The 24,481-nt window shown below is 40.1% G+C and overlaps 2 protein-coding genes and 1 pseudogene across 10 annotated transcripts in view; all 3 read left to right on the top strand.

Moving 5' to 3' along the window:
- KLHL24 (kelch like family member 24) overlaps positions 1-7,926 on the top strand; it is a 35,969-nt gene extending 28,043 nt beyond the window's left edge. For both annotated transcript variants that reach the window (XM_033127152.1, XM_033127143.1), the window contains exon 8: positions 2,946-7,926. In XM_033127152.1, coding sequence (XP_032983043.1) covers positions 2,946-3,146 — 201 coding nt within the window. In that variant the 3' untranslated portion in view covers positions 3,147-7,926. The remainder of the gene's footprint in view (positions 1-2,945) is intronic.
- Positions 7,927-19,962: 12,036 nt separating this feature from the next.
- Positions 19,963-20,704, top strand: LOC117032810 (glutathione S-transferase P-like; annotated as a pseudogene).
- A 1,997-nt stretch (positions 20,705-22,701) lies between these two features.
- The window catches only part of YEATS2 (YEATS domain containing 2), a 79,728-nt gene continuing 77,948 nt past the window's right edge, over positions 22,702-24,481 (top strand). For 2 of the 8 annotated variants that reach the window (XM_033126904.1, XM_033126844.1), the window contains exon 1: positions 22,703-22,905. The gene's annotated coding sequence lies outside the window, so the exon portion shown is untranslated. Of the gene's footprint in view, positions 22,906-23,081; positions 23,150-23,284; positions 23,482-24,481 lie in introns of those variants that run through there. The other 6 variants (XM_033126885.1, XM_033126875.1, XM_033126897.1 and 3 more) reach the window with 5 other exon arrangements.

Raw genomic sequence — 24,481 nt, 5'->3', positions numbered from 1 at the left:
TATTGACTATCTGTCCCATACTGTACTTTACATCCCTGTGACTATTTTGTAACTAGTACCAGTTTGTACTTCTTAACCCTTCACCTTTCTCACCCAGCCTCCCAACCCCCCTCCCATCTAGTAACCATCAGTTTGTTCTCTGTATCTACTCTGTTTCCCCGACAATAAGACCTAGCCAGACAATCAGCTGTAATGTGTCTTTTGAAGCAAAAATTAATATAAGACCGGGTCTTATATTGTATTATATTATATTATATTATATTATATTATATTATATTATATTATATTATACTATACTATACTATACTATATTATATAAGACCCGGTCTTATATTATAGTAAAATAAGACCGGGTCTTATATTAATTTTTGCTCCAAAAGACACATTAGAGGTGATTGTCTGGCTACATCTTATTTTTGGGGAAACACGGTATGAGTCTGTTTCTGTTTTGTTTATTCATTTATTTTGTTCTTTAGATTCCATATTAATGAGAAAAAAACAGTAGGACACACATGACACATTTCCTCTAATTAAACAGTGAATAACATTGACTTCAGAAATTTCGAGGACAAAACATTTAGATCAGAAATATATCAAATCTCTTGAAACAAAAAGTAGTGAGGGGCGGCCAGTTAGCCTAGTTGGTTAGAGCGCGGTGCTCTTAACAACAGGGTTGCCGGTTCGTTCGCCACATGGGCCACTGTGAGCTGCGCTTTTCTCTTTTCTCCTCAGTCCATTCTTACTACCGTGTTTCCCTGAAAATAAGACCTAGCCAGACAATCAGCTCTACTGCGTCTTTTGGAGCAAAAATTAAGATAGGACCTAGTATTGTATTGTATTGTATTATATTATATTATACTATACCTGGTATTATATTATATTATATTATATTATATTATATTATATTATATTATATTATATTATATTATAGACCCGGTCTTTTTTTACTATAGTAAACTAAGTAAAATACTATTTACTATTTTACTATAGTAAAATAAGACCGGGTCTTATATTAATTTTTGCTCCAAAAGACGCATTAGAGCTGATTGTCTGGCTAGGTCTTATTTTCAGGGAAACACGGTAATAGTACCTCTAAGTATATCTATGTATACATTATTGATAGGCAAATTTTGAACCATCTGTGTTTGCCTATGTGTTTAATGCTAATCAATGAAAAAGGATAAGCCAACTGTAATTTCATGGTAGACAGTTGAATCCTAGGCTATTTTTTTTAAATGCTTAGAATACTGAACGACAAAAAAGAGCTGAAAAAAGTGAGCTCTATTTTTGTAGTCTGAATGGACCCAGCCTTTTTCTCTGTCCCTCACCATTATGTATCTTTACTTTGCATAATTCCTAAAAGATACAACTTGCTATTTTAAACATATTTTGCTTTTTAATTTTCATCAGAAACATCCTTTTAAAAATTGTGGGATTTTTCTTTTTTAAGTCAATGACGAAGATTTTTTTATCTTCCTTCAATAGACTAGGTGTTTAAGATGTCATTAAAGTTTAGAATAATTAATTAAAAGAAATCTGATTTTTTTCTTTATTGTTGGTATTTAAGTAGTAAGCATTGTTAAAAAAAATAATCGAGGAGAGGATCATGTTTCATTTTAGTCTTGAAAAATAACTTCATGTATTGATAACTTATTTTTCTTACTGCCATTACTTTTGTGATTCTCGTAGAGCAAAAGAAACTACTATATCTAGTACAAGTTTCTGATATGAATGAATAAGGTTGCTTATTTCACTTAATTCTGAGCATTATTATCTGGAACGATATTAATAAGATCCTATAATTATATAGCTTAAGAATCATCATCAAAATAACTAAGGTTCAATAGTGTGAGGTAGCTTATACCTGAAAACTAAGGATGTTGTTACTTTTTGTATTCAGAACTTTTAGAATTTATAGAAAGAGCTCACTGTGCTTTAGATGAAAAATGTTATAGTTTGGCATATAATTGGTATAATTCATGGGTGGTATTCTGGATAAAAGTTGATCATTCACTAATGATAATGGGCCAAGTCATTCTGGGTATATAAAAACTCTAATATAGGTGGTTTTAAGTACTCACTAATTCTTTTGTACCTAAAGATACTATCTTCTATTATATAAGTCCACCAAGATTTCATTATTTTCTAGAAGAGCGAAATTTATATACATACAACAAATCTGCTCAAGTGAAAAATGTTTACTAGGTAGAACCATCTCATTGTTGGTTATGTGGAAACAGGATAATAATAACTTTCTCAACGTGAAATACAGATAGAAGAATATCTGACCTACAGCATAACCAGATCCATGCAATAGTGAGACAATTTTAGTGTAATTTCTTTCTTTGAACAATCAGTCATCCTTGCAAGAATATTTGTTTTATATAGTAATTATTGACAGAGAAGACTATAATTTAGCTAAGAATCCCATTATGTGGAAAGTTAACTGTAAAATATTATTTGGGAAGTTTCTGTGTCTCAGCCAAGGCCCCTAATAACAGTGCTTTGTTAATTTGATTATAACTCTGTCATTCATTTAACTTGTGGGTAATCTCATATAATGAATAATGTTCCTACTCATTGGTCATATTATAGCCACTTTCTACAAGAAAGGCCTTTCCTGTAATTGGAAAAGCAAGCCACGCTCTCCAAAGATTTTTTTTCAACTATCACTAAGTTAAAACCCTTTTCTCAGTCCATCACCCCCACTTCACCTCCCACATCTTGGCCCCAATTACTAACATATATTCTATCTTAACACTCACTTCATCCATGCAAACTTATCTATCACTCACACATAGAGCAGGAGTTGGGCAGAAGGGAGCTTATTCCATGTTTCCTTTTTTTGACTGGGTTAAAGCATGTCTCATTTTACTTTTCAGTTTGCTACCAGATCCTTTACCTTCAACAGTTAAATTTTTTTTTTAATGTATTTGGTTAAACAGGAAAACTGTGGTATGTCTGTGTGTAATGGCAAAATATATATCCTGGGTGGAAGACGGGAAAATGGAGAAGCCACGGACACTATTCTCTGTTATGATCCTGCGACAAGTATCATCACGGGAGTAGCTGCAATGCCCAGGCCAGTGTCCTATCATGGCTGTGTGACTATTCACAGATACAATGAGAAATGCTTTAAGCTCTAAAGCCAGGATATTTCATCCAAGAAGCCACACTGATCCAAGATGAGAGATTTTAAAAACTCCAGAGTTGGAATTTGGTGTATCTCCTTTGTGCCAAAAGCACAAAACCTAAAAATAATCATTGTGGTCCTTTCTCCCCAAAATACCAATTTTTCAAACTGTAATAAAGCCTTTCCTGTAATTGAAAAAGGGGGGGAGGGGTTTTGTTTTTGTTGTTGAAGGTAATAGTGGTGTTGCTTGGACTTTGAGAATGTACCTTTGTAAGTATTTGTAAGAAACTTATGTGGAATAGGAAATAATGTCTGCATACGTTTTAGGAATTCGTGACTGGTCTCTCCATTTTTGTGTATTTATCTGCAAGACTGTATATTCCTTATTTTGTCATACATGTGAAAAATTGCATGACTAAGCTTCATTTAAGTTGAATCACATAATTCTTAAAATGCATTCTAAGGAGGAAAAATCAGTTTTAAAAATCATTGTCACTAAAAATATATCCAAACTGATTAATTTTACTGAAGATTTTCTGTAGTTGATAAAAATACGGTGACAATTTGAGTATCCTAAAATACTGAATTCTCATGACTTCATTCTTACAATTGCTGTCTTATATTAAACATATTTTTGGGAAGAGGTTGGGTAGGAGATACAAAAGCAGATGCCCCTAAAATGGGGATTAAAATAACAGGTTAATTCCTAAGAAAAAATTATTTAAGACCCATTGAAGGGAAAATGGCCCACTGTGACTCTCATCTCTACAGCCTCTAAAGAAGCTCCTTTTCTTGAACCTGGCAAAGGAGTTGAAGTTCATTTTGCAATATTATCTTGTGAAAAACAGGGACCGATTTTCTCCCTAGCCCAGTAGGGTTTGACCTCATTAGTGTGGTGCTTTGGGTGAGGACTTCCTCCCTGGTTGTCCTACTTTCTTGTGAACGGCTAAAAATCCTGAGAGTCTCTACTTTCAAGTTGCCTTTAAAGGATAAACCAGGGACCACCTAGCTCAATGGGTCTATTTTTCTTTTAAAATTAGCTATCTGAAAAAACTAACAGCAGTAGTTGCAGTCTTCTAAGATGAATCTGTCATTTGGTACACATTGTGTAAAATACTGGTCAACATTCTCAAGCTTCTATACAACAAATTGCCCTTGTCTGGATTTTACAACTCTGGTTTATAAAGCTTGCTAGTTTTCAGAGAGGAATGTAAAATTTTTTCTAAGGTAAATGGAGTGGCAGGAACTACAGCGTAATTGATTATTGTTATTCCTGGGTGGACAGATATAATTTACAACATTGTAGGGATGTTCCAGGTAGCTGGTGTATCTGGACTTCCCAAGTTCTATTATTATCTGCATTATAATTATATACTCCTTGTCATAGGAGAGATGAAGAAAATATGTGATTATAGTGTCACCAGATTTCTGTTAAAACCAAGTAATTGAAAACTTAACATGTATAAACTACTTTTTTTCTCTCATCCTAAAGTGATACTGAGATTTCAAATAAACTATGGCATCAACTTGAATGCTTAGCTGAAATCTGAATTCTGAGGAAAAATGTACACATTTTTAGGGAATTTTTACTTTCAAATCATAATTTGAAATGATATATGTATACCTTTTTGTGATAATTATCAGAGCAATTCAAAGAACAATGTTCTGTCATTTTAGTTGAAAGACAATTGTAGGTATAATTAGGATACTTATTTTAATTTTCAAGTAAACATCTACTTGTGTATTATATTTTTTGTAGATAATGGAACCTATTTAGTTCAGAAATGTTTTGCAGAAAATGAGGTTATGTATGAGAAAAGTGTAAATGCTGAGGATTATACAAATAACACTTGTTATTTCATGTTTATTTGTAAGATTATGTCCATCCATAAATGCAGACACTTCACACACAAAAAAAACTTTCTGAAGATAACTTGTATTCTAGTACTTTTGTCTATTGTAAAAATATTAACTATTTACTTGTATTGTTATTCGTTTTTTTAATATCCATATCTTCATTATAGTAAATCTGATAGAACAGAATTTGTTTAAATATAGACCTCAAAGTTTAATTTTTTTCCTCTACGTAATTTAAAACTACATAAATTAAATAGGCCACCAACAACTTACCTTGAATACTAGGAAATTAAAGTAACTATTTTTAAAGTTACCCGAATGATAGTTTAATTTCCTTTAATTATTTATCTTCCTTTACTGATTTTGGATAAATAATGGTGTTAGCACTGATAAAATAAAAAGAAATTTTAGGGTATAATTAAATCAAAAGAAATTTACCAGTATCAACCAAACTTGTGTCAGATTTTATTCATACTGTCATCACATAGTTAACAGATTTTCTTTTGATAGGTAATGTTCATATAAGCCTTTGGGTTAGTATTTATGTATATCCATGTGTATGTATGTAGATAAATAGTATGGTCATGTACACATATACGCATATAAACACCAAGAATTTCATCACTTCGTAGTGATCAGAAAAAAGCATATAAAAATTAATTGACCTTATTAAATTCAATTCCAGAAAAATTTTTATTTGGGCATTTCTAGAATCCTTTTTTACATTTGAAAGTACATGATGAGTATTAATATGATGACGTGTATGCAGTCAGAATCTATATAATACATATGGTTTTACAAGGGCAGAAAACAAATTGGAGGTGGAGATGCGTTTGCTAAACCCACTCAATGGCAAAGGGAATTGAAGGGTATGTTTTGTGAATCAACCGAAAAGTACAGTTTGTTATTTTCATGAACTTAATTCTTTTCCATGTGTTCCTATATAAGTGAGTGAACTATAAAGAGTGATCTAATTCTTACCACAGAAGAGCTCCCTTTTCTGCTCTAATCTTCCCACTGACTACAGCACAGGTATGAAATGATAGCCTATTCGATCTTCAGTAACCTTTTTATTTTTCCTAGATGACTGAAATACAGGTATTTACTCCATTTAAACAAGGTGTTAAGGAAAAATGATGTATATACTCAGGGAGGGTATTAACTTGTCATTTTTGCCTGTTTGGGATGTTTAAAGTGCCATAACTAAGTAACCTTCAGTTCATGATTCTAGAGTAAATTTAATTTGGTAAAGGGGCTTCACACATGGCAGTGGTTGAACATTCATTCTTTTATATTTAGAAAGACGAAAATGTTTTGTGGACTGATACATTTTCTCTTAGTGAATATGAATTGTTTATGTATCTTTACTGTCAAATACTCTTTTTGAAACTCAGGAAAGACAAAGGTTCAATTATATACTATACTTTTGTCAATATACAAACCAGGTGTGTTTTTTTTCTTGTTGTCTGGATATGGCAATAGATTTTTTTAAATTGCTGTGAGAACCCATACATGAAAAGCAAGGGGTTAAATTGTTTATGTGTGCCTGTTGTATCTTGAGATTTATGTGTGGAAAAGACATCTACTCCAGACTGTATTTTCAAACAGGAGAGCTTGCTGTTTATGTGGTGCCAAGTGATAAGATAATATCTCCTAAAGGCTTCCTATAGACTGCCTTTATTTTAGGAACTCAAGACAGCTGTTAACCTCAACATAATTTTGGCCGCCTTAGAATTTATCGTGCATTATATCGAAAGCCAGGTTTGCATCACCTCACCCCATTTTTCTTTTTAGTTAAATAAAGAAATTCATACCACATAATCAGAATGGGGCAATTTGGTTGACCTTCAAGGCAGTAGGTTTGACTTGCTAGCTATACTTATTGTCATATCTAATGCTAGGCACCAGAAACCACTTGAGCCAGGAGTGTGAACTGATAATTCCAGAGACATTTTCAACATACACGTACTTCAAACATTTTTTAATGTTTTGTGTGAATGTTTTACATTTGTGTGATTGCCTAGATATTAAATTTACTTAGTGCTAGAGATGATCATCATAAATATTTTTTTTAAAAAAAAGCAATAGTCATAACTTATTTTGTACTTTGTTCCAAAGAAAGGAATTTTTTAATGTTTTAAAAACAACTACATCTGAATTTGTGCCTAAAGTTCTCTAGTGCTATTTCAACTTTTTTCCAATCTAAATAAAGCTTACCTTAAATAAGTTTCATATTTGTTTCCTATAGAGTAAATAAACTTCTACAAAAAAATTTTTGTCATTCAGCCCTTCTTAAATTTTGTAATGAGCACCAACTGTGTGGTTGCTTGGCCAAGTAAGAATGTTAAGAGATTTTGGGGTGTTTGGAATTTTATTTTATTTTTTGGTTGGGGTTTTTTGGGTTTTTTTTGTTTGTTTTTTTTTTTTGTTTTTGATACCAAGGTGCTTTTTAAGATATTCAGAAGAACATCTATCTTACATTGATTAAGCCCTTGTAAACATTTGCAATATCTACATCTAATGTCAAAAAAGTATATCCACTTATTTTTGTCCTATTATGTACTATTTCTTTTCTCTACAGACTTTGTTATTTAACTTCTTGAAAAAGCTCTTACTCTTCCCTTTCCTATCACCCCTCCCCATGGTTTATTTAAAACTTTGTTGAGAGTTTCTGGAGCTTTCTAAGACAACACAATTATAAAGTTGAACAAAAGTATAATATGCTTTATAACTTTTACAGACCTTTGGTGGCCAAATGTCATTTGTCTTCAATCAGAGGCTCCAGAGTCTTCAGAGTGAAAAAAAAGGCTTTGTATTTCTTTGTTCTCAATTCAGTTGTAGCACATTAATACTTATATATTTTGTTTAATTATACTTTGTTCATAGTATTTTTTAAAAGTTGTATCTAATAAAATGTATCTAATAAAAAACCATTATTACTTGACTATTTGTTTGTATTAAATTTTGTTTACCAAAAATGTATTGTTTTATTTTAAATATATCCAAATGGTTGTGGGAAAAAGAGTTGGGAGAAAATACATATTAATATGTGTGTGTATTTACTGTTATGTCCATAAAGGAACTGGAAGGATAAACAGGAAATAAAAAACAGTGGTGTGTATGAGGAAAGGAAATTGTGGCTGAGAGACAAGTAAAAAGGAAACTTCATGGCATAATCATACACATATAATTATATGTAATCATGTATAAATGTATATTTTAATCAATATTTTAGTCTCAATCACATGGAAGTGTTACCTATTCAAAAAAAATTTAGGGGCGGCCAGATGGCTCAGTTGGTTAGTGCACGAGCTCTGAACAACAGGGTTGCCAGTTCCATGGGATGGTGGGCTATTCCCCCTACAAGTAAAGATTAAAAATGGCAACAGGACTTGGGGCTGAGCTGCGCCCTCTACAACTAGATTGGAGGACAATGACTTGGAGCCGATGGGCCCTGGAGAAACACTGTTCTCCAATATTCCCAATAAAATTAAAAAATATATTTTTAAAAAATTACCAGAAAATGATCCTTAACATTTGTACTCTAATGTTCTTTTGGTTCTCAAAAGTACCAGTTAGTTATAAGTAATATCAAGGGTAAAGACTTGAAAAAACTTTTTTTCAATTGTCAAAGAGAGGCCATATATTTACTAGAGAAAAAAATATCTGATTTTATATTAGCAAGAGTAAAATTTTGAAAAGATACAGAAATAGAGAATGCAATGCTTAGCTTTTTGTGCTTAGTTTTTAAAAGTGCCATTAAAGTAAAATGGCAAGTTAGAGTGCTTCTTAAATAATAAATGTTAAAGGTGTGTTCATTTGACTTAATTTCTCAGTAACCAAGGGTTGTTGACGGGTAAACATAGTTCTGACATAAGAGAACATGACTGTTGGTTCCTTTTCCATGCAACTGGTTCAGGACAAAAATGCAGTGTGCAAAGACAGGAGTTGAAAAAACAAAGTATTTGTTAGCTTATGTTTGGAAAACTATAGACAATAGATAAAGAGTAAGAGCCTCTTGTACTTCAAATTTTCTGTTTAAAAAATAACCTGTACTCTTAAGTGGAATAAGAGAAAAATGGGCTATACCTGCCTTCTGGTTCTCTGCTGTTTAACTTAATGGAGACTAAGAAAACCAAAAGCGTTGGTTTCTTCCTAATTATGTTGGGGTTTTTTTTAGTTTTCTACATTTTATGATGTTTGATATCTTTGGAGGATCTTGATGGCTGGAGAAAGACTGTCCCCCACCCCCAGGACTAGTGAATTTCTAGAGACAGTAAACAACTTACCAGTGAGCTTACCTTTCATATATAAACCAACCAATCCCTTATCCATACCCCCAGCCACCTTCTTTAACCCACACAGCCAGACAATGTTCCCCTGCCCTAAATCATCCTGGGACAACGTACCAAACTAACAGCCCCTATATCTCAAAGTCGGCCAGATTGATTCAAACTAGCCAATCCTAAACTGTTTACCCTGCCCTCAACTTTCCCATGGAAACCCCAATAAAGGCTGTGGCCTCTGCTTTCCTCTCATTCCTCTGTCCCCTGACTGACTGGTGCTTCTCCTGTGGCCCTGCATGGTGTGCTATGCCTCTTGTTTCTAGGTGAACTATGAGTAACATTAAACTTTTCCTTCAGTGGCATTGACCTCTCCATGTTGTCACTCACCTTTATAAGTTAAGACTCGCAAATCCCTTGTTCATCTTTGTAGTCTAATACCATGTTTGGCACAAACGTGCTTAATGTTTTAGTGAATAAAAGCACCCATTCTGATTTTTATGGCTATACAAGAGCCTGTTCTAAACAGCTTACAACAGGAGTCAGAATTTGATAAACAATAATCCATACAAATGTACAATAACCAAAGTCCTAAAGAGGAATCAGTCCAAATTGGAGTCAATGCTTTGAGCACTCATACCCTTTTATTCAGGGAAAACGTGATAAAGGGAGGCATCTTGTCCAAATGGGAGGAGGAGAGACGATTTTAAAAGGTATTTTCTTGTTAAACACACTCCATTCTGGTGATTGACACCAAAGACGGTAAGGCTTTCAGGAGTTCAGTGTCCTGAAGTGAGTAAACAGAGGAGCTAAAACAAAACAGAAAGCAACTCTTCAAGAAGCTTTCTGGTATGGTGTGGCAGCCGTGGAAATGGGCCTGACTTACCTCCAAGCGCAGGGGGCATAATTAACCAATTAATACCCCAGGGGCTGGCTTGGAAATCCGTCTTGCATTTGAGCTGAGGCCACATTTCCCACCAGTTGCTTCCAGCCAATGACTTGTGACAGACATGAAGGCACACCAATTCCTGGGAGACAGGTCTCTTCTGATAGTGGTTTTTGACTCCAGGACTCCTGCTTTGTATAACCTTCATTAGACTACATGGCAATGTAGGATGCTTCTATCCAACCTTCTTTCCCTTTCTCCTTCACCTGCTTCTAGAAGCTGATGGCTCTCCCAGCCTCATCCCTCCCAGGGCCTTTCCTTGCACATTTTTATTAAAATCCTTGCACATTTTTATTAAAATCCTTGCATGTTTTATCTCATCTGCTTCTCAGAGGACACAGGACTAGCCCACGTGACAACTTTAAAAAATAAAAAAAAATCCCTTGGGAATCATAGCCCTAATGATAAAGTTAGCACTGTGGAAACATCTACTAAACCTGGTATTCTAAAATGTCCTAGTTGTTAACACTTAGACTAGATTTAGTGGCAACATAATGTGAAAATAGGCTCTGAAGTCATAACTGGGTTCAAATGCCAATTTTAATATTTACTACCAGTGTGTATTGGGCAAGCTATTTAAGCTTTCTGAACTTCAGTTTCCCCTCTTCCCACTTAAGCTTGTGAGGATTAAATAAGAATGTGAAAGCACTTAGCACAGTACTTGACAATGGTGTTTCATCAAGATTGTAGTCTTGAACAGCTTAAGGATTTCATTCATTCATTTGACAAACATTAAATCCTTAGTGTGGATCAGGCAGAATGAATGTCTCCTTCTGGGATTTCAATTGTGAATGTGCCAGTCCCTGTTCTCATAGACGGATGGGAGAAGCAGACATGTGAACAGATAAATCCTATGTAGTGTGATACAGGAAGTTCTAGGCATTCCAGGCACTGAGAACTGTGTGACTGGGAATAAAGAATCACCCCTGTTAGAGTAAAGAGATCTATGGTCTCTTCTTTCCAGCTGTTGCCAAGCACTGGGCGAGGTGCTGTGGGATCAAATGAGACAGGCCCTGTCCTTCACAAGCTTTGTGTCAAGTGAGCAAATCCATAGCAATCAGGGAAAGGCTGCTTGCTGAGACATGGAAATCATATTACACTAATGCCCTCGTTTGTTGCATTTTCCACTTCTCAACTTGTAACTTTCTTACACCCACCTTTCACAATGTTGTTTATCAGCAAATGTGATACCTACCTGACTCATAGTCTTACTCTTTAATTTTGATATCTGCCATTATCCTGGGTCAATTCAGCGTCTAGGACCCATCCCTTTGCTCCAGCCTCACATCATTTCAACCTCTAATCAACAGACCTTCACCCCCAGACACTCCAGTAATGCACAGGCCGTGCCTTAGATTGTGTCATCACTCAGAATCATTCTTCCTATGAAAACTTCAACTCTAAAGTCTTTCTGTCTTTGGCTACAGCCTTCCTTTCCTTCTATCTCTCATTCCATGACTTTTTTTGTGACCTTATCCAGATCTCCAATCTTCTAACATCTCTTCATGCCAGCCCCTGGGTGACCCATTATCCCTTCCCTGCCTGCATTCCAACATTATAATATCATTCCCACCACCCTCACCAGCAGGCAAACTTTGCTCCACATTCTGGCCTCCCGTTCCATTTACTCTCCTACTGCCTACATGTGTATCAACCCAATTGTTGGCCTCCTCTACTCCTACTCCCAAGCTATTGAGCACTGGGAGAGAAAATCAACGAGCTGCAAATGATAACTGCTAAAATTCTGGGCGCTCCAACCAACGGAGCAAGGTATTCTTGGCAAGCGTTCATTGTGTACCTACTCTCTCCTTTTCCCCTTCTCCGTCAGAGCACATTACCACTCCCCTGGAGTACTCCACGGACTTCTCCTTCATTCTGAGCAGTTGATCTTGCCTTCACCTTCAAAGACTTAAAAGACATGAGGTAGTATCTCTCTCAACATCTTGCCCTTCCGTACTTATTTCCTATCCTCTACCTTCTTCATGACTTAGATGACCTCCCTCCATCTAAACTCTTGAGTCCCACTCATCTAGCATCTTAGGGACTTCCCTCTGTCTTCTTCTCCAACGGTTAACCTCTCTTTCTATGAGCACTTTCTGTTAGCATTTCCACATACGCCAGCCTCTCCCATCTTTAAAAGACTTTCTGCAGCCCTAAGTTCCCTTCTAATTCCACCCACTTTTTAAAATGTCTCTCCTTGGCCTCACTTCTTAACACACCGCAATCTGACTCACGCACTCATACTTCTACAGAAATCATGCTTGGCTACCCTTGCCAAGCATACTAATTACATCTTTATTGCTAATCCAAAGTCTTTATTCAACAACGTCCTACAAAATTTGATGCTCTTGATGCTCTTCATTATATTTTTCCTGTCTTGGCTATCATCACAATTTTCCTTTTATTTTTCTTTCATGGGCTCTTCTACTACCTCTTTTGTAAATCCTCAATTATTCTTCTTACCTTGCAGATAATCATCCTGGGTAATTGTATCCACTTCTGTGGCTTCATTTATGACTGTTTTTGATGACTCCTAAACCTAAATCAGTCAAGACACTTGATACAAACAACAACGATCTTCAAGCTGAAATAAGCTGGATAGAACATCCATACCCATACTCCTTAACTGCTAAAAAATGTATCTTTCCCTCACTTACTCCTTGATCGAAATTCTTGGTGGAAACAATTGGTTGACACTATAGTTCATATACCTGGCTAGCTGCTAAGGGCCAGGAAGAGAGATCGGAATTGTTTAGGGAGAGGAAGGCTTTGCTTCTTGCCAAAACAAATACAATATGAAATTCCACAAATCTAGAGTGGGGTAGGGGCGTGGGGAGGAATGCTTCATGGGCTAACCCATCTCTGAGCCTTGGCTTCTTTCTCCTGGAATGCCTGGCCTGTAACTTCCCACGTGTTCTCTGAAAGAACTAGGGTTCACTTCCTCAGGGGAGCTTTGGTGACCACTGTATCCCTACCCAAGTCTGACTCAGATGACCCCCCACTGCTCACTTTATATACCTTTGTAAGAGTACTTTTCTGTTTACTTGACTCTTCATCTCCCTCTCCAAGATTATGGACTCTTCAAAACCAGGAATCATTTCTTATTTGAGGAGGTCTAAGAATCTATCTAGCCAAGAATCCAATTTAGGGGATAGGATCAGCTGGGATAAGATCCCTTAGTGCAGGGATGTCCGACCTTTTTTCAACGTTTTTCACCAAGGGCCATATGCGGTAAAATACACAAACAGCCGGGCCACTCACTCGAGGTGAAGTACGTATTGCCTCACCTGGTTTATTTAAGTAAACTAAATATATTTTTGGAATTTGCTGTGAGCCAATTAACAATGGATTGCGGACCACAGTTGGCCCGCGGGCCGCAGTTTTGACACCCCTGCATTAGTGGATACTTTTGGAAAGCCTGAGATCACTGGAAAGGGAAAGGAGAGAGAAAATGCTAGAAGGTGGAATGCCAATGACAAACGGCCTATTTTGAATTTGCCTAGAACTGAAAAGTCTCATCAATATTTGTTAAATCCTATTTTTAATGATTTCCTGCATCTTACGTAATAGATAGTGACTTTCCCTGACCTTATTATTAGGTTTTGGGTTTCTGTCTAAATTTAGGGTCAGTAGCAACCCTCTCCTTGCTTCTGAGTTCAGCTCAAAAGCTACCTTATCTATGAAGCCTTTTCTGATTCCCCAAACAGATTTATTTTTCATTCCTTGAGGACCAAGTCTGTCTTTTTTAACTCTAGCCTCAGGAACCAGCAATGTTCCTGGCACAGAGTAGGTAATGAATATATATTTATTTAGCTAGTAATCACTGTGAGAAGCAGAAGGCATATGTTGAAAAGAAAAGGAACAGGGTAATTATAAAGCCTCCAAAGTCCTTTAGTGAGCCTGCTTTGGTTCACAGCTGCTGCCTCTCTCTTGTTATGCTAAGTGGAAGTCCTAATAGACGCTACCCAATCTTTTATTCCTGCCTTACTCTGCGGCAGCTATCCCTACACCCACATCTGCACTTACCCCATTTTTATCAAAATGTGTGTAAGTGGGTTAATTATTATATACGAATTATATTTCAATAAAGTTGTGATATGTTTAAAACTTCATATAAACTCTTCTCTTCAAGAAACTCATCCTACCCAAAGTTGCTATCACAACTGGAGTTGACAGTGAGAAAGAACAAAGGTTCTTCCTTGTTTCCTTTGTGTGTGTAATTTTCATCCTTGAAGCCTAGGGACAATAAGACTTTGCCCTGCTCAGCATTTCCTTACACAGACAGGGAGCCGATTACAACGCTTTGTGTGAAGATCTACAATAGGGAGACCATCGGTATAGGAGAGCAAGCACAGGTTTTGAAGCCAGATGGCCTTGGGTTTGAATCCCAGCTCTGCTACAACCAGTCTCCACTTCCTCTTTCATAAATTATAGACAATAATAATGATCCATGGGATGGTTGAAGGAATCAAGGGAAATACTGTCATCAAAGTATCTACCCAGGGCCTAGTACGAGGCCCTGCACAACGCTTCTCATACGCCAGTAAGCACAGGAATCCTCTGGGGATCCTGTAAAATTGCAGCTTCAGTAGCTCTGAGGTGGGACCTGAGATTCTGTATTTCTAACAAGCTTCCACGTGATGTCCCTACTGTTGGTTGAGGACCACGGTTTAAGTAGCAAAACTATAAATTACCCTACGACGTATGAAGTGCGAAGGACTGTAGAGGAGAAAGCAATAAATTAATTCTTCAGAAGAAAGGAAGGCAGGAGCTTCCTTGAAGAACTGGGAGTTTGGCAGGAATGAGAAAAGGGACATGCATTCTAGGCAGGTGGAAGAGAATGAGTCAAGACCTTGACTTTCCATTAAAGTGGAAAGTGACTTTGGAAATAATTTAAGGAATGTTGTGAGCAGCGGCCAGAAACTAGGAAGATAAATTGCAAATGATTTTAACTTGACGTTAATAAGAGTTCATTTTAGCTTAAGCCAGTTGTTCTTAAAATGTGTTTCCTGATCAGCACCATCCCCGAATCTGTTAGAAATGCACGTTTTAGGACCCACCTCAGACCTACTGAATCAGAAACTCTGGGGTCCAGCAATCTGCTTGAACAAGTCCTTCTGGTAATGCTGCTGCATTGCAAACTTGAGAACCACTTGGCTTAGGCAATGGAAGAGGGGCACTGGGAGGGGTTTTAAACAGTAGAGTGAGGCGCTCAGATTTGTGCTGTAGAAAGTTGACCCCTGCAGTTGAGATGTATTAGAGGGGGAGAGTAGGCAATTAGGAGGCAAGGACAGGAACCCAGGTCAAAGAGGGAAGGCACCTGACCTAAGAATAATTTAGAAGATGGATTCACTAACACCTGAAGACTAGTTGGATATGACCTCTGAGAGCAAATGCATGGGGGAAGCCAAAGATTCTATCTCAGATAACTGACTGGGTGGTGAAACTGCTAACCAAAAGAGGTAAGAAAGGAGGAAAAATAAGCTTTGGATGGGGAAAAAAAAAAAAATGAGTTTAATTGTGGATCAGCTGAATTTGCTTCAGGGCCATGCAAGGGGAAATGTCTTAAAGGCATTTGAAAAAAATGGTCCAGGTTCAGGATGGAAGCCCAAATTCAGTGGTCTAGATTTAGACCTCATTGGTACGTAAGGGGCAGTTGAAGCTGTGAACATAGAGAAAATTGTTCAAGAAATGAGAACAGACCAAGGACAGAGGACATAGACACTTCAGTATTTAGGCATAGGCAGAGAAAGAGGAGCCTGTGATAGAGGTTGAGAAAGAACTACGGTATCAGAGACGTTAGGGGAACAAGGAAAGAAACATACTGAAGAAATCTCGGGTGTCATACAGGAACATGCTTTCTGCAAACCACAGACAGCCTGGACACAAGTTGTTTAAATACATAAGTGATACTTGTCTTACATAACAAGTTGGCAGTCCAGGCCTGATACAAAGGCTCAACAGTGTCATTCAACGCCCAGGCTCTTGCCTTCTTTCTGCCCCACCATTTTTAATGTGTTGGCTTATAGTCTCATGGTTGAAGGATGCCTGCTGTACCTTCAGGCAGCACATCCAAATTCAGGGTAGGAATAAGGAGACAGAGGGGCAAAGGCAGGACTAGCTACAACTCTCCACTTTCTTTGGGAGCCTCTCTTTGTATTCGTTGAACCGTGATTTCATCTTCTTGGCTAGAAGTAGGTTACCTGGTCATTCCTGGCTGCAAGAGAGGGCAGGAAATTGAGTGTTCAACTTCCCAGTTTTAATAGAAGAAGACAAAGAAGGAAGCGTTAAGAATGGTTATGAAGGGGCAGCCAGGTGGCTCAGGTGGTTGGAGTACTGTGCACCTAACACCGAGGCCACCAGTTCGATTCCCACATGGGCCAGCGAGCTGCGTCCTCCACAACCTGACTGAGAACAATAATGGCTTGACTCAGAGTGGGGGGGGAAGGGGGAAAAAAAAAGAATGGATGTGAAGTCTGCCAAACTGCTATGTATGCCACGTCTAAAAGGAGAGAGTTATAAGAAGAGGAGAGATGGGGTGATAAAAGGAGAGGAGAGGTGTAGCTTCTTAATCCCATGGTGTTGCATGAATAAATCTTTTATACAAAATATTAAGGTCAACATAGTACAAACATAGTATAAGCATAATACAATTAAGGGTCAAAAAAAGCTTTCCCATGTATCACATCCAATATTATGATTTGTTTTTGACTTTAAAACAGACTTCCTGCATTTGGGGCCATCAGGAACCAAATTCATTCTATACACAAACTCTGAGTACTCAAATTCTCTACTTGGTCTTACCTACCATGAATAGAAAATAAAGCAGCAGGGAAAATTCTCTGCCCATTTCCCCTCTATTGTTCCTTTTATAATGTAAATAATTCTGTTCCAGGCACATTTATGGCTGTTCTGACATTATTGCTGCTCAGCTGGGAAACACCAAACCTGGATAGATTTACTCTGAACATATGAACAAGGCATTTTACAAGCATAGAAGGTGACACATAATTGTCATACAAAGTATGAGTTTGTAGATTAAAAGTTATTACACACGTGGTATGTTTCACTGCCAAGGTCAATTTATAGAAGATTGCTCATCCCTCCCAACTAAAAATCCCCTGTTCACTTGCATTGAAGGAATCTGAGAATTGATTACAGGGGCAACGTCCCCAAATCTGCCATTCAGTGCCCCATTATGAAGGCCGAATACGATTTCTAACATCAGGGTCAACAGAATACTAGCACTCTGGACATTACTTGATTTTTGAAACCTGAAAAATGCAACATTATTTGTTTTGGCTGTTTAGGCCACCAGGAGCCTATTTTATTGGGGAATGAAGGCTATTTACTGTCAGGACTGTAAATGTTGACTAAGAGCATTTGGAGGCAGTTCTCAAACAAATGGGGCTTTAAATCTGAAGCCAGGAGATCACAATAAAAGCTAGCAGAAGATAATACCGTAAATGCCACCAAGGAAACGAAAGGATATTAAAAATTCTGTCTATTATAAATACACTCAGCACTAGTGTCATTATTTATCTTTTATAACAGAGAGCTGTAGTGTGGAAGTCTAATTTACAAACAACAAGCAATAAATGAAAATATCCCAGTATTGTGTTAACTGGGCACCTAAAAGCTGATAATGTATATAAGGATATGTAACCAAATTAAAATCAAAATTCTTCAGTCTTTAAAAATTTGAGTTGGAAGTTTAAGTGGAACTATTTTTATACATTCTCCTCTTCACATTGCCCAAATTCCACCAGCACCATATTATAGCTGAAATTTTATATTTACTTTACCTTACCTTTACAAGTAATTTTCAGACATTTTTAGCATCTGTCCAGAAGCCTCTCTTTTTATTTTTAACAACTTTATTGAGGGACGTGCTTCTGCTATGAACATTCTTATATAAATTTTGTGTGGACATATGCTTTCATTTCTCTGAGGTATTTGCCTAGGAGCGTAACTGCTAGGTCATGTGGTACCTCTGTGTTTAACATTTTGAGGAACTGCCAAGCTGTTTGCCACAGCGGCTACATGCTTTTACATTCCCATCAGCAATGTACGAGAGGTCCAAGTTCTCCGTATCTAGAGGCCTCGTTTTTATACAAAACAAAGAGAGAGTCCAACCAGTTCCAGCCATAGAATGTTTCCTTTCAGGGCAAATTCCACCTACCCCTCCTTTTTTTTCCATGAATGAAAACACGTCTTGCATCATCACCCTCATTCCCAAAGACTGTAATTCTACAGTGACTGTGCAATCCACACAGAGAAGCACAATACATGGCTTCTTTTGGGTTAGGGTAGGATCCAATAGGATCTGCAAGAGTGGAATTTGGTTTTGCCAAAATCCGAATAGGACAAACAGACATTTGGCTTCTTGTTTGGACCTAGTTGGAGACAACGATTTATTTCTAACTGCCTAAGTGTAATTCCCAGACACTAATTACATTAATGGTTTGCTTGGAGCTGTAAATAAGTGAGGTCCTCATTTTACATGTATAATTAGTATCTGCACCCTGGTAGGGGAACCTCATTACATTAAGGGCTCCAGAGTTCCCACTCCTGTTAATCTTAGGAAGGGTGGTTGGTCTTCCCAGGGGGATGTCCGGGATACCTGGGGCCTGGGAACGCTTGGTCAGTTTAACTACAGTTTTCCATCTGAGCCAGCTTCCCCTCCCCCTCTCAGGCAGAGCTTCGGGTTCCCCACCTTTCTCAGGCTTTCCTTGTTTCTCTGCTGCAAGAAGCTGTTTGCCAGCAGTTGCCAGCATAGGTTCTCCCCCACCACCACCCCCCAAACTACTGGCTCCTTTTCCTGGGCCAGTGTCAACACTACTGGAAACTTCCTGACTAACTTTAATATGAGTTGCTTTTCCTTTCATTAACACTGTACATTTAACACCCACCCCACCCCCACCGCACCCCATCCCCCACTCTGCTCCACTCCCCAACCCACCCCCACACCCCACCTCTAGTGACTGTACAGGTGAACAATGCCTGAGGAGGCCTGGCCAAGGAGGGGCCTGCAATCCAACGTCCTGCCACTCGCCGAGCTGTGTGCCCCAGCACAGGTCTTTGTCTGCTTGAAGGATGGGGAGGCTTTTCCTCATGTGCCACTTGACTTAGCAGGGCCAGTCTCCTTTCCTTTCCTCCCTGGTCTCCTCCCCGTTCATTACCAAGTCTCTCAGCATTTTCTCCGCAACTATTGAATGTATCCATTTCCCTTCATTTCCACTGTCCCGTGTAAACCACCTTCATTATTCACCTTTGCCACTCAAATTGCTTTGCAACTGTCTGGCTGCTACTTTGTTCACACACCTTCCCAGTCATTCCCCACCCATTTGCCAGGGTAAGTGATCTTTTTCTAAAGGGCAAGTTGAATACATTAACTCTCTGGCTTGAAACCCTTGAAGGCCTCCTGTCGTTCTTACCATAAAGATCAAACTCTTCCCTCCTGCGTGATCTTGCTCCTGCCTAAGTCAGCCCCATCCCCAGCCCCTCTGCTCTTGCTTAAGTTTCCGTGGACTTCTCACCTGGTCTCAGGCTTTATGGTGACTCAACAGCTCCTACTGCCTTCAGGTTTCGTTTCGTATTTTTTTCAGGGAGTCCTTTTCTACCTTCACACGAAATTTGGTCCCTCTGTGCTGTGCTTTCTGAGCACCGTCCGTTTCCTTCACAGAGCTTATCTGTTGTTGAAATGTACAACACTGCATGCATATGTGTAAAAATCGGTAGCTATGTTATTTCTCATGGGCTCTAATCACTACAACTTTGGGGATTGGGCTAAACTTAAACTTGCCAAGGAAAGTTATCTGGTCTTGAGCGCCGCCAGCACTTTTGTCTACGCGGCAACCAAGAGGCCCTACACCATTGTCTACTTCCCTGTTTAAGGGCGCTGCAAGGCCAGGCGCATGCTGCTGTCTGAGCAGGGTCAGAGCTGGAAGAAGGACCTGGTGACTGAGGAGAACTGTCCGTGGAGCCCTCTCAAGGCCTCCTGTCTGTATGGGCAGCTCCCCAAGTTCACCCTGTACCAATCCAATGCCATCCTGAGCCACCTGAGCGTCTCCCTCGGATTCTATGGGAAGGACCAGCGGGAGGTGGCCCTGATGGACATGGTGAATGACAGCATGGAGGACCTCCGCTCCAAGTACGTCACCCTCATCTATACCAACTATGAAGCGGGCAACAAGGACTATGTGAAGGAACTGTCCCCGCGCCTGAAGTCTTTTGAGACCCTGTTGTCCTCGAACCAGGGGGACCAGGCCTTCATCATGGGCAACCAGGTCTCCTTTGCAGACTACAACCTGCTCGACTTGCTGCTGAATCACCAGGTCCTGGCCCCCGTTGCTTGGATTCTTTCCCCTCGCTCTCCACCTACATGGCACCCTCCGTACCCCGCTCAAGCTCAAGGCCTTCCTGGCTTCCTTCGAACATGGGAACCTCCCCATCAATGGCAAGGAAGACAGGGAGGGCTTGTGACACCCTCAGCAGGAGGCAGGGGCTGCCTGCTTCCCTGTCCCCAGAACGGATAAAATTTCCAAGAGAGAAAAAACAGTTAATTGATCTTAAACAGTCTCATTTAGGGTAACTATTTCGTCAATGCACAGTTGCAGTCCTGTCAGAACTTTCACCTCTCCCCTCTTGACTTCCCAAGATGGCCTGTGGGATCCAAGGGAAGCTCCAAGGCAGTGGCAGGAGGGGTACAGAACTGTGAGCTGTAGCCTGGGTCCTCACTGGCCTCCCTGGTCACGCCTGGTCACTATGGCCCTGCTGGCATCAGCTGCTGAGGTTGCTGGCTGGCAAGCTCATCATCTGTTGCTACGGCACTTTGAGAATCTAATGTCTCACCTTCCCCGCTCCCACACCTCCATCCCTTCTCCTCTCCCCAGCTGACTTGGGAGCACTTCAGCTCGTTCTATCCTTGGGGTCTTAGCTCCATTCTCCAGCCATTCCCTGCCAATGAGTCCTCCCTCCACTGCCTCTGGTCATCACCTGGTACCTGGCACAGCGCCCATTGGCCTGTCCATGGCTCTGTCTATTTGTCTGGCAGGGAGCATGCAGAGAAGGCTGGTTTTCTGGCACACCAGGTGCAAATTGTGGACACCATGCCGCATTTTTTGACTCCTCTCTCTTCCCAGTGCTGCTCTCTGTTCCCAAGTCCTGCTCAATGGGAACCTTCTGCCAGAAATGGGCAGCCTTTCAAGCTAGGCCAAAGGAAGTGGGCTTCTAACACTCCCTCCTCCCCCTCTTCCCCCCCCCCCACTTAGCTGGATACTTCTATGCCCCTGCCTCAGGGTTAGACCCCAAAGTAGAGGAACACTGACACACTCCTGCTGACCTCTTACCCTACGTCTTTCTCCAGTAAAAGTATTGTTATCTCCCAATTCCTATTTTCTCTTTGGGTCTTAGCCTAAGGCTCAAGGAGGCCTTTCCTAGACTTTCACATTAGATTGACTAAAATGAACTGTTTTGTTCATTTCTGATTTTCAGTGCCTGACGCAGTCTTGACACAGTGCCAAAACACAGAATAGAAATGCAGCAAAAATTTGCTGAACAAATATTATCAATCTCATTTACCCTTAAGGTCAGGAGTAGACGTTAAGGTCAGAAGGCTGGGGTGACATATTATATTCTATTCCCTTATATTGCAGGGTTTTGGAGTCAGTTCCTGGCCGTACTATTCATTCATTCAACAAATACTTTTTGAGCTCATGCTATGTGCAATGCACTGGGCTTGCTATTGGAGATAAAGGAGTAAATCCCTTAAAATATTTTTAGTAAACATTATATACATCGAAAAACTTAATAACATATATGTAAAGTATAAAACAATTACAAAGTGTACCCCCTCTAAACCTACCACCCAGCTCCAAAGGTAAAATCTTTACACAGGAGAACAGATTGAAGGGGGACAGAATCAGATCCCTGGAGACCAGCTGGGAGACCAGAGTAGTCTTGGGAAGAGAGATGAAGGGGTCTGGGGCAGGGTGGTACAGGAGAGGGAAAGGAAAGTGTGGACTTAAGATATTTAAGAGGAAACCTGGACTTGATGGATTGTCACTGACTAGTTGTGTGACATAGGTAAGTTCCAACCTTTCTGAGCCTCAGTTTCTGCATCTGTAAAGTAGGTTGGCAATACCTATAGTTATCTGTGTCTCTACTACTTAGGCACAAAGCTTGGTACGAGATGACACAAAAATCATAGCTACTGCTGTTATTACTGTACTGTAAAAGCTTCACAAATGCCGGCAGAATATTCTGTCAAACTTGGGATTGGGCTGCGTCATTTCCTTCTAGGGAGGAAAAGGATAAATGACAGTGACTCTGCCAGAACCGATCCCCAGACACCCCACGAGGAGCGGCAGCGCCGGCCAGGGTCAGAACGTGGGCCAGGGCCAGCCCCCCTCTCCGCCCCTCCCGCCCGCTCCCGCCCACATTTCTGCGAGCTCCGCCCCCGGGTCGCGCGCCCGCGCGCCGCCGCCACCGCTGCGCGCACCCCGTCCCGCCCCTAGTGGTGACGTGCAGGGCCGAGCGGGCTGCACTGAGCTGTGTGCTTCCGCGGGCTCCGGGGTCGCTGGAGCTTCGTGGTGGGGCTGCTCTGCAGGGCTTCGCCCGCTCCCTCCCCTCCGCGGTGCTCTCCCCCTGCGCGGCCTGCGCTTCAGCCGGAGACCAGGGAAAGGGTGAGTGTTGGCGGGAGCTGGATGGGACCGGCCGGGTGCGCGCTCCGCTCTCCCGGGCTTTGTCTGGGCGGGGGCGGCGCGGGCACGTGCGCGCCCCTCCCCCACCCCTCCGGCCGCGCGGCCCGGGTTGCGGAGCGGAGGGAGGGGCGGATGACTGCGGAGGGGAGAGGATCTGGGGGGGAGGCTGGATCCAGGCTGAGTGTGTATGTCCGGGAAGTGTCCGAAGGGGGAACCCGGAATTTGGGTATGTCTAGGGGGGACTCCTTTTCTAAGGGGCGCAGCGCTTTTTGAGGGATGGGGGTTCCTTGAGCTCCAGTGGCCGGAGGTTTCAGGATGATAAGCTTGGTGGCCTGTGATGGGATTAGTGGTGAGATTTGGCCCCAGGACCAGCAAGTTGTGGATTTACCAACAAGAATCCTGGAATCTCCCTCCAACCTGTCGCCATCCTAGCCGTCCTCCTCCCGCGTGAAGGATGAGTAGGATTTAGAAACGTCGGAGGATATTCCAGGGATGGTGCCCAAGTTAAAGCAGCGGAGGTGTGAGACAGTGCGGGGTTGGAGTGGAAAGCATGGGACAGTGAGTACTTGGAAGAAAGGCTGGTTTGGTGGGTTGTGGCCAGATTGCAGAAGACAATGAGGTTTATATCATAATATTTGTTTTCTGTTACGAATGTACTTACATTCAAAAATAGAAAGTAGAGAAGGAAAATATCACCAGTAATCCTACAGCCTTGGCACATCATGTTTAGAGTCGATATGTTTGCTAGTAGTTTCATCTAAGCTTGTAACAGTTACAGTTAGAGATTACCTACAATTTTCCATTCCCTTTTCTCCTTAGCATGTAAAAATGCGATGTAACAAATAGTGTTCAGCAATATCATTTCCTCTTTCTTAACAACCAAGTAGCAAGTATTCATCATGGGAAAATTTAAAACTACAGACAAGCAAAACGAGAAAAAGTACCCATAGTTTTCCTGTCTACAGATACTATCATTGAGTGTATATTTTTGGCTGTGTATATTCTTTCAAAGATAGGAGCAGATGATGCCCTGGTTAGGAATCTGGTTTCTATGGGAATCCTTTGAAGATTTTGAGTATTAATAGGTAAGGAGCATAATCTGACAGAAGAGGGCAAAAGTGGAAACTGGGAGACCAGTTAGGATGCTGTTTGCAGTATCTTGAACTAGGTCCATGGCAATGGAAAGATTAAAAAACATTTTTGAGGAAGAATGAACAAGACTTGGAATAAATGGATTGGTTAGGGAAAGGAAGAAGTCTTTGCTTTTCAGTATTTGTTTTTGAGCAACTGTGAGTAGACGATGGCATTTACTGAGAAGAATGGAAGAGAGAACTTCAAGGTGGGAAAAATCATTAGTTTTGTTTTGGATGTATTAAATTTGAGGCGCATATTAGTTTTGAAGTTGTTATGTTGACGAGGCAGTTGGATGTACAGGTTTGGAACTCACAGAAGAGAGACTAGAGCTGGAGATAAAAATTTGGGAGTATGTACTCAGTTATATGGATGATATTCCCATTTATGAAACTATATGATATCACACAGGGGAAGAGTATAAATA

Source organism: Rhinolophus ferrumequinum, chromosome 2, assembly GCF_004115265.2.
Source record: "Rhinolophus ferrumequinum isolate MPI-CBG mRhiFer1 chromosome 2, mRhiFer1_v1.p, whole genome shotgun sequence".
Taxonomy (NCBI): domain Eukaryota; kingdom Metazoa; phylum Chordata; class Mammalia; order Chiroptera; family Rhinolophidae; genus Rhinolophus; species Rhinolophus ferrumequinum.
This window is presented reverse-complemented; position numbering and strand designations above follow the sequence as displayed.